The sequence below is a fragment of the Pristiophorus japonicus genome, chromosome 20 (genome assembly GCF_044704955.1).
Source record: "Pristiophorus japonicus isolate sPriJap1 chromosome 20, sPriJap1.hap1, whole genome shotgun sequence".
NCBI lineage: Eukaryota > Metazoa > Chordata > Chondrichthyes > Pristiophoridae > Pristiophorus > Pristiophorus japonicus.
The window spans coordinates 44574068-44585211 of NC_091996.1; the positions used below are offsets into that span (position 1 = coordinate 44574068).

Sequence of the window (11144 nt, forward strand, 5' to 3'; positions counted from 1 at the left end):
TCAGATATTTATCCAACTCCCTTTTTAAAGATAAAATTGAGTCTGCCTCCACCACATTTTCAGATAGTGCATTCCAAATCTTAACCACTCGCTGTGTAAAAAAGGTTTTTCTTATGTCGCCTTTGGTTCTTTTGCCAATCACCTTAAATCTGTGTCCTCTGGTTCTCGACCCTACTGCCAATGGGAACAGTTTCTCTCTGTCTGCTCTGTCCAGACCCTTCATGATTTTGAACACCTCTATCAAATCTCCTCTCAATCTTCTCTGCTCCAAGGAGAACAATCCCAGTTTCTCCAGTCTATCAACGTAACTGAAGTCCCTCATTTTTAGAATCATTCTCGTAAATATTTTCTGCACCTTCTCTATGACCTTCAAATCCTTCCTAAAGTGTGGTACCCAGAATTGGACACAGTACTCCAGTTGAAGCCGAACCAGTGTTTTATACAGGTTCATCTTAATTTCCACACTTTTGTACTCTATACCTCTATTTATGAAGCCCAGGAACCCGTAAGCCCTTTTAATTGCTTTTTCAACCTACCCTGCCACCTTCAACGATTTATACACATCCCCCCAGCCCCAGGTCTCTCTATTCATGTACTCCCTTTAGGATTATACCATTTAGTGTATATGTCCTCTCCTCATTCTTTCTATCAAAATGCATCAGTTCTGCATTAAATTTCTTCCGCCAAATGTCCATTTCACTAGCCAGTCTATGTCTTCCTTAAGTCTATCACTCTCCTCCTTACTGTTCACTATACTTACAAGTTTTGTGTCATCTACAAATTTTGAAATTGTGCCCTGTACACCCACATCTAAGTCCTTAATATATATCAAGAAAAGCAGTGGTCCTAGAACCGACCCCTGGGGAACACCACTATATATCTTCCTCCAGTCCGAAAAACAACCATTCACCACTCTTCTGTTTCCTGTCACTTGGCCAATCTCGTACAAGGTTGCCACTATCCCTTTTATTCCATGGGCTTCAATTTTGCTGGCAAGCCTATTATGTTGGATCTTCTCGAAAGCCTTTTGGAAATCCATGTACACTACGTCAACCGCATTACCCTCATCAACCCTCTCTGTTACCTCATCAAAAAACTCGATCAAGTTGGTTGAACACGATTTGCCTTTAAATCCGAAACAAAAACAGAAAATGCTGGCAACACTCATCTGGCCAGGCAGCATACATGGTGAGAGAAACCGCTAATGTTTCAAGTCTGAGACCCTTGGTCAGAACTAGAAAAAGTTAGAGATGTAACAGATTTTAAGCAGGTGCAGAAGCAGGTAAAGTGGGGAGGGGAAGAAAGAACAAAAGAGACGGTCTGTGATAGTGGTAGGTAGGGGTGATTAAATATGGCAGATGGGGATGGCAGAATTATAAACAGCTGCTGCCTGCAAAAATAGGGGCAGAAATGATGGTCTAAAATTGTTGAACTCGATATTGAGCCCAGAAGGCTGTAAAGTACTTAATCGAAAGATGAGGTGCTGTTCCTCGAGCTTACGTTAAGCTACGTTGGAACAGTGGATGTAACATTGTGGACAAATTTAGGAGGAACTTTCCGTAATAATTCAAAAGACGCAAAAATGATCAAAGTTCAGAGATATTCTGAGGAGTGAGTGCATTTCTGATTGCATCCAGCTTTCCCTTGGTTGGATGTAAACCATCATTGTCTACTCTGTGCCCTAAGTACTCCACTGAATTTTGAAACATATCACATTTGTGAGCAGTCACTCATACTCTAGCCGTTTGACCCATTTGGTGCTGAAATGAGTATGTCATCTAAATAACACACCATCCCTTCAATCCCTTGCAAAATCTGTTCATCACCCCCTGGAATATGTCAGGGGTGGAAGACACTCCAAATAGCCTATTGATATAGGCCTAGATGAGTATTTATAGTCAAGCATGACTTGGACACTTCATTTAACTCAAGTTGTAGGTAGGCATTTATTATATTTAACTTTGAAATGATCTGGCCACCTGTCAGTGTTGTGAACGAATCTTCCCATTTGGCAACGTATTGGGTAGATTACATTCTAGAACCTGGTTTACGGTTACCTTATAATCACCACACAACCTCACCTTACCATCTGACTAGGTACAACAACAATGGGTGTAACCCAATTACTTACTCAGACAGAGATAATGTTCTCAGTTTCTAGTCTTTTGAGTTCTTGCTCAACTTTCTCCTTGAGTGCATATGGTACGGGACGTGGCTTGCAGTAAACTGGTCTTGCGTCCTTCTTCACTCTGACGTCGCCCTGAAATCTTGGATCGGACTTCCTGTTTCGCAGAACACCTTCGGATACTGCTTGATGACATCATCTTTCGATGCAAATTTCGCTTCTATATGAAAAATCTCATTCCAATCCAGCTTCAGTGATCCCAACCAATTTCTACCCATCAAGGCAGGCTTGTCTCCTGCCACTATGATGAGAGGCAAGCTCGGATACTGATCGCTATATTTCACTGGTATCGTGACACTTCCTACTACAGGGATTTGCTCTCCTGGAGTAGCCTTGCAACTCCCATCTTCGATTTCTCTAGTCGATAATCACAGAAATTGTCGCGATATAGCGATTCTGGTACTACACTCACGGATGCATCAGTGTCGAATTCCATGGGTATCCTGGTTTCTGCAATGTCTATTTGGATGATGATACTTCGCATATCGCTGTTAGATACCTTCATACTCCTGATGACATGAATCTCCAGAAACTCCTCATTCTGCTGCTATGTAGTATCTGGCGATTTCTACTTCTAGAATTGCCAGTTGGTTTACTCTTCTATCGGCACGCCTTCGCAAGATGCCCAGTTTTCTTGCAGTAGGAACACTCTGCCTTCACATATGGACAGCTTTGAGCGAGGTGTTGTCCCTGGCACCGATAGCACGACTCAATGCACTGTTACCAGTGTCTCTCGGTTGCGATGGAACTCACCTTAACATTGGCGCGGCGATTTGGACTCTGGCAATGCCGACAGTTCAGACACGTGTGCTCGAAATTTATTTCGGATTTTTAAGCTTTTCTGCAAAATGAAGAACCTCTAACAGTCCCTCTGTCGGTTGGCAGGATTATCCTACAATAAAAATTTCAGCGAGGGAATCTATTATCGCATCCTCATCGCCAATCTGTGATATCGAGATGCAGTAAACACACACACTTGCACAACATGGCTCCCAGGTAGAACTGTGCAGAGCACATGGCTTTATTTTTTATTATGTCAGTAGTCCATTAGGTTGCTCTACAACAGACAGTCCCTTTGCGATTTCCGCCATTAATTCCCTCAGCATCCTAGGATGTACACCATCCGCTACTGGTGATTTGTCTACTTTAAGTGCAGCCAATACCTCTTCTTTATCAATTCTTATCCTAACAAGTGTCTCCTCTACTTCTTCCTTCACTATGTCTATGGTAGCATCCTCTTCCTCGGTAAAGATAGATGCAAAGTACTAATTTAGTACCTCAGCCATACCCTCTGCCTCCATGCATAGGTCTCCTTTTTGGTGCCTATTCAGCCCCACCTCTCCTTTTACTACCCTTTTACTATGTATATGCCTATAGAAGACTTTTGCATTACCTTTTATGTTGGCTGCCATTCTATTCTCACACCTTCTCTTTGCCCCTCTTATGTTCTTTTTCACTTCTCCTCTGACCTTTCTATATATAGCCTGATTCTCAGATGTATTAGCAACCTGACATCTGTCATATGTGCTCTTTTTCTGCTTCTTCATATTCTCTATCTGTTTCGTCATCCAGGGAGCCCTGACTTTAGTTGCCCTGCCTTTCCCTCTCGTGGGAACGTACTTCGAATGTACCCAAACTATTTCCTCTTTAAAGGCAGCCTATTGTTCCATTACAGTTTTGCCTGCCAATCTTTGATTCCAGTTTACCCGGGCTAGATCTGTTCCTCATCCCACTGAAATTGGCCTTCCCCCAGTTAAATATTGTTACTCGAGATTGCTCCCTGTCCTTTTCCATAGCTAATCTAATCTTATGTTACTTTGATCACTGTTCCCTAAATGTTCACCGAGTGACACTTGCTCCACTTGATCTACCTCATCCCCACAACCAGATCCAGCAATGCCTCCTCCCTCGTCGGGCCAGAAACATACTGATCAAGAAAGTTCTCCTGAACACACTTCAGAAATTCTTTCCCCTCTCTGCCTTTAACACTATTACGATTCCAGTCTATATTAGGATAGTTGAAGCTTGCGATCCGCGTGTGCCCCTGGGATACGTGGGCCTCGATCTGTGGGTACCCGGAAAGGCCCAGGAGCGCGAATCTCCGTAATTCCCGGACCACCCAGTACGCGGGCATTTTATTTGTGGATCTGAGGCATTTCCCGTGGGAAGCCTCCGACTACAAATTCAGAGCCAAACAAGTTAGCAGTCTAAGCTTGACCCTTAGAATAGCAGGACGATAGTCTTTTTAAGCAAAAGATGAAACCATTTTGCATGGGATGGGATCGACTCCAAAAGCTTGATTGTACATTAGAGATTTGCATCAATGAAACTGGACAATGATTCGACTTTTTGCATAATGCAATGACAGCCTGATAAGATCAGCTCATTGAGACAGGGTGAATTGTGGAGGAAAGCAGCAAAAGATTTAAATTTGATTTGTTTTCATCTTGAACCAAATACATGGGAATGAAATTCAATGATTAAATATCATAATATAAACCAATTTATGATTCACCAATGTGCTTTTGGGTACACGATCACAGAAAATCAGTTATAGAATTGTCAGCAGACAGCATTTATTGGATGATGAAAGAAAGAGAGAGAAGATAAATGGTAATTCAAAACAACAAACTAAATATATTAAACTTGAAATCAATTTATCATTCAATATCATGTTACCAATGTTCATAAGATAACATCTGGCATGGATATGGAAGAATGAACATATCATACCTTTGTAATAAATTCCAAAACAAATCATAGAAACATAGAAAATAGGTGCAGGAGTAGGCCATTCGGCCCTTCGAGCCTGCACTGCCATTCAATAAGATCATGGCTGATCATTCCCTCAGTACACCTTTCCTGCTTTTTCTCCATATCCCTTGATCCCCATAGCCGTAAGGGCCATATCTAACTCCCTCTTGAATATATCCAATGGACTGGCATCAACAACTCTCTGCGGCAGGGAATTCTACAGGTTAACAACTCTCTGAGTGAAGAAGTTTCTCCTCATCTCAGTCCTAAATGGCCTACCCCTTATCCTAAGACTGTGTCCCCTGGTTCTGGACTTCCCCAACATCGGGAACATTCTCCCCGCATCTAACCTGTCCCGTCCCATCAGAATCTTATACGTTTCTATGAGATCCCCTCTCATCCTTCTAAACTCCAGTGAATAAAGGCCCAGTTGATCCAGTCTCTCCTCATAAGACAATCCAGCCATCCCTGGAATCAGTTTGGTGAACCTTCGCTGCACTCCCTCAATAGCAAGAACATCCTTCCTCAGATTAGGAGACCAAAACTGTACACAATATTCCAGGTGAGGCCTCACTAAGGCCCTGTACAACTGCAGTAAGACCTCCCTGCTCCTATACTCAAATCCACTAGCTATGATGGCCAACATACCATTTGCCTTCTTCACTGCCTGCTGTACCTGCATGCCCACTTTCAGTGACTGATGAACCATGACACCCAGGTCTCATTGCACCTCCCCTTTTCCTAATCTGCCGCCATTCAGATAATATTCTGCCTTCGTGTTTTTGCCCCCAAAATGGATAACCTCACATTTATCCACATTATACTGCATCTGCCATGCATTTGTCCACTCACCTAACCTGTCCAAGTCACCCTGCAGCCTCTTAGCATCCTCCTCACAGTTCACACCGCCACCCAGTTTAGTGTCATCTGCAAACTTGGAGATATTACACTCAATTCCTTCATCTAAATCGTTAATGTATATTGTAAATAGCTGGGGTCCCTACACTGAGCCCTGTGGCACTCCACTAGTCACTGCCTGCCATTCTGAAAAGGACCTGTTTATCCCGACTCTCTGCTTCCTGTCTGCCAACCAGTTCTCTATCCACGTCAGTATATTACCCCCAATACCATGTGCTTTGATTTTGCACACCAATTTCTTCTACGGGACCTTGTCAAAAGCCTTTTGCAAGTCCAAATACACCACATCCACTGGTTCTCCCTTGTCCACTCTGCTATACATCCTCAAAAAATTCCAGAAGATTCGTCAAGCTTGATTTCCCTTTCATAAATCCATGCTGACTTGGTCCGATCCTGTCACTGCTTTCCAAATGCGCTGCTATTACATCCTTAATGATCGATTTCAACATTTTCCCCACTACCGATGTCAGGCTAACCGATCTATAATTACCCATTTTCTCTCTCCCTCCTTTTTTTAAAAGTGGTGTTACATTAGCTACCCTCCAGTCCATAGGAACTGATCCAGAGTCAATAGACTGTTGGAAAATTATCACCAATGCATCCACTATTTCTAGGGCTACTTCCTTATGTACTCTGGGATGCAGACTATCAGGCTCCGGGGATTTATTGGCCTTCAATCCCATCAATTTCCCTAACACAATTTCCCGCCTAATAAGGATATCCTTCAGTACCTCCTTCTCACTAGACCTACTGTCCCCTAGTACAATCGGAAGGTTATTTGTGTCTTCCTTCGTGAAGACAGAACCAAAGTATTTGTTCAATTTGTCTGCCATTTCTTTGTTCCCCATTATAAATTCACCTGAATCCGACTGCAAAGAACCTACGTTTGTCTTCGCTAATCTTTTTCTCTTCACATATTTATAGAAGCTTTTGCATTCAGTTTTTATGTTCCCTGCAAGCTTCCTTTCGTACTCTATTTTCCCCCTCTTAATTAAACCCATAGTCTTCCTCTGTTGAATTCTAAATTTCTCCCAGGCCTCAGGTTTGTTGTTTTTTCCAGCCAAATTATATGCCTCTTCCTTGGCTTTAACACTATCCTTAATTTCCCTTGTTAGCCATGTTTGAGCCACCTTCCCTGTTTTATTTTTACTCCAGACAGGGATGTACAATTGCTGAAGTTCATCCATGTGACCTTTAAATGTTTGCCATTGCTTATCCACCGTCAACCCTTTAAGTATCCTTTGCCAGTCTATTCTAGCCAATTCATGCCTCATATCATCGAAGTTCCCTTTCCTTAAGTTCAGGACCCTAGTTTCCTAATTAACTGTGTCACTCTCCATCTTAATAAAGAATTCTACCATATTATGTTCACTCTTCCCCAAGGGGCCTCGCACAACAAGATTGCTAATTAGTCCCTTCTCATTACACATCACCCAGTCTAGGATGGCCAGCTCTCTAGTTGGTTCCTCGACATATTGGTCTAGAAAACCATCCCTAATACACTCCAGGAAATCCTCCTCCATCACATTGCTACCAGTTTGGTTAGCCCAATCGATATGTAGATTAAAGTCGCCCATGATAACTGCTGTACCTTTATTGCACACATCCTTTATTTCTTGTTTGATTCTGTCCCCAACCTCACTACTACTGTTTGGTGGTCTGTAAACAATTCCCACTAGCATTTTCTGCCCTTTGGAATTCCGCAGCTCCACCCATGCCGATTCCACATCTTCCAGGCTAATGTCCCTCCTTACTATTGCATTAATTTCCTCTTTAACCAGCAACGCCACACCGCCTCCTTTGTCTCAACCAACTAGCATTTTCTGTAGTGAATATCCAGAAGAAATTCTACAAGTGTTCTTTAGTGATGCATGTGTCAACAAGTTTTAAAAAAAGAATGAAAAGGCATCTTTACGTTGGTCCCACCAATCTACAAGTGCAAGTTTTTTTCTGTGGGTCTCTAGCTATTGAATCTCTGTGAATCAGGTCAGCCTGCAGAAGAGCACAGGTAGATATCGCTGACATGGAACCTTGCTGGATATGAGCTCGGGGCACAGAATCAAGGCCACAATATTGTAGCCATTTTTGTGGCTCACATTGAGTGAGGCTCCGCGCCAGCAGCAGAGTCTTGTTTCCTCAAGTATAAGGTATACAAGGTATTGGTGAGGCCACACCTGGAATACTGCATGCAGTTTTGGTTTCCATATTTACGAAAGGGTATACTTGCTTTGGAGAAAGTTCAGAGAAGGTTCACTAGGTTAATTCCAGGGATGGGGAGGGTTGACTTATGAGGAAAGGTTGAGTAGGTTGGGCCTCTATTCATTGGAATTCAGAAGAATGAGAGGTGATCTTATCGAAATGTATAAGATTATGAGGGGGCTTGACAAGGTGGATGCAGAAAGGATGTTTCCACTGATAGGGGAGTCTAGAACTAGACTCTGCTCAATGATGTTGACTAATATCTCCACTTCCTCATGCAAGAAATTCTTTGTTCTTGGTGGACGTTGTTTCATTGCTGTATTGAATTGACACTCTTATTTTTCAAAACACACAGTCCTTAATTTGCATGCACCAATGCAGCACTTGTTCTGGAAGTTTAGCAGTGAAAAGCAGCACTCACTGATTTCAGCAGGTGGTTTCTTCAACACTGCTGCTAAAAGCACTCATTCAGACACAAAAAAAATCACCAAAATTAAATCCCAAGCCTTTCCAGGAGTCCACGAGACAAATCAACACTTTTCTTGAAGTCCCTTTAAAAATGGCCGAGTGCCAATGTTTCTGGGCTATTGCGCGTGCGCGCGCTCCAACGCGCACATGCAGGGCTGCCGGCACAACGTTGCCTCATTTAAATTAGCCCCGCCTCCCTCCACTATCAGAATCGGCGTGACTCTGTGGCTCCGCCCCCCCCCCCCGCTGCTGTGTGCGCGCGGCGCCGAGCTCCCAAGGACCTGGAGAATTCAGAGGTATTTTTCTGTCGTACTTTTAGACGTGAAAAACGGGTGAACGGCGCAGCCCGAAACTTGACCCCCATTGTCACTAATTCCATGCTCGGTTGCGGCTCCTTAAAAGGGATTTCCCTCCAGAATCTTACCCAAGTAGACATTGTTGTAAGTGGAGTGTTGAAGACTATTGAATTGTGATTTGGAAGAAGGAATCATAGCTAGCCCAATCCGTCTTCACCCAACATCCACACATGCAAAGTTAGCAATCAGCAGTGAAACCCTCCCTAGTGCTGGGACCAGTTGTAGTGAACCCTCCTGCTATCAGAAGCCAAGATCAGCTAACTCAACAACAATAAACACTAGAGATATTTATACAGCACCTTTAACATAGTGAAATGTCCCAAGACACTTCACATGAGTATTATGAGATACTGACTAAGGACCAAACCGAGGATCTTCTCTGGTTTGTATGGCTCAGCTGCTCGCTGTGTAAACCCACTGAGACACTGGGGAAGCTAATGTGCTTGTATTTAAAATTTTGGATTCGGATTGTGTTGTTATTAGTCATTTTCACTGATCCAGTTCCAGCTGCGCATGATAAATAACATCAATTATAACAATGATGATAACTTGATGCTATAATGAGGCCAAGTATCTCATTAGCAGTACTGTCGCCTAGTGATATGAACTCATTTATAATTAACCACACCAACCAGACATTCACCTTTATACTTCAGTTCCATGAGCCTTCAATGCCATCACTTCATTTTCAGTAAGGTGAGCAATTACAAAAGAAACACACAGAGGTTTGCATGGCTCCTGAACGCCAGCCTCCGATCATGTGTATTGATTTAAACCTTTTTTTGCAATGCCTTAGAGAAATTTATTGGATATTGCGCTCTGTATTCTACTGATCTGCCAAAAAGCAAACTTGATCTGTGCAGTTGTGAGCCGGGTGGGTGGATACCTGCTGTGGGGAGATGGCAAACAGCATCGGGAACCAATGTTCAGCCGAGCTGGCTTGGATCATGCGAAAGACTACAACAGATGCTCACAAAAGATGAATTTGGCTTGCAGGCCCTCAATGAGTATGCCTGTGTTACTAGAATAAATTGTGACATGATGAATGTAGATGTGCTGGAAGACAGCAGGAAAGATTTTTTTGTAAAATGGTTAGAGGGGGATTGATTGATCTTTTCATAGCAATAGTTGATATAAGTTATGATGTAGTACTTCTACTTTTGAATAAGATAATTATATATATATATATTAGAGCAGGTTTACTGAAATTAACACAGTTTTTAATACATATGGACATGTGTATTAACCAACTTAGCATCTACATGACAGAATGCTGGTTGATAGTCAATGATGCAATTTAAAGTTATTGCCTTAGAAAGTAAAATATTAATACCATGTGTTTGTAAGTGGTTTTGCTTGACATGTAGTAAAGCTCTACATAATTATTAAATTGTTTTTTGCTAAACATTTTTTTTCTAGGATTATGGACTCAATGCTGAAGCATTCAAGGAAATGGTGAATGGCTGTCCAAAACATGTACTGGAAATAACTGTTAGCTGCTGTCGGGTATGGAATATTTATGATCTGTCACCATTCTTTATACAAGATTAACTAACTGCCCTGGTGTTAATTATATTACACAGACCATGACTATGGTAGGAACTATACCTGGGCAAAATCAGTAAGCTGCTCTTTATTTAATAAAAAGTGCTTCCAGGGAGGAATCAAGTTTTGATGCATGTAGAAACAAAATACTCAATCAGCTCGACCTGCTTGGCAGGTCAGTTAACATCTGAGAGAGAAAGTTAAATGTTACAGGTGGGGCACCCTGTCAGAATGAGTGTAATAAGTAGGACAGCCCCTTTAAAGGTTTCTTCCTTTACTGCAGTAGTTCACAAATCACTAAGACAAGTGGTTTAAAATAAAATGGTTAAAGCATTTGTAAAAATAGCAGGCAAAGGAACCTCACATGAATGTGTTACTGCATTTGATACTAATATCACAGAGATAAATTTCAGCTCCCAATATTGATTCCTAACTTCTTTCTGATGAAACTTACCGCTGTCCTGGCCAATCTAACATGGTAGCATGTGACATAATGGCAGATTAACAAACCGAACAAGTCCACAGAACACGAGTTTTAGAAATAAAAGATTATGTGGTGCCTTCGAGTCAGGTGTCCTTCTGATATTCCCAGCTGTACAATGTTTATTTACCCATGGTATCCGGAGTCACAACCTCACTAATAGAACAATTAGTGCAGCACCTTATAGTAAGTTATCTGTGTTTGATACACCAAAGCCTGTGGAAATAAAGTGATCCCA

The 11144-nt window shown here is 42.1% G+C and overlaps 1 protein-coding gene across 3 annotated transcripts in view; it reads left to right on the top strand.

Moving 5' to 3' along the window:
• The window catches only part of LOC139232924 (dual specificity testis-specific protein kinase 2-like), a 146207-nt gene that overhangs the window by 130475 nt on the left and 4588 nt on the right, over positions 1–11144 (top strand). For all 3 annotated transcript variants that reach the window (XM_070863422.1, XM_070863421.1, XM_070863423.1), the window contains exon 8: positions 10300–10386. In XM_070863422.1, the coding sequence (XP_070719523.1) occupies positions 10300–10386 (87 nt within the window). The remainder of the gene's footprint in view (positions 1–10299; positions 10387–11144) is intronic.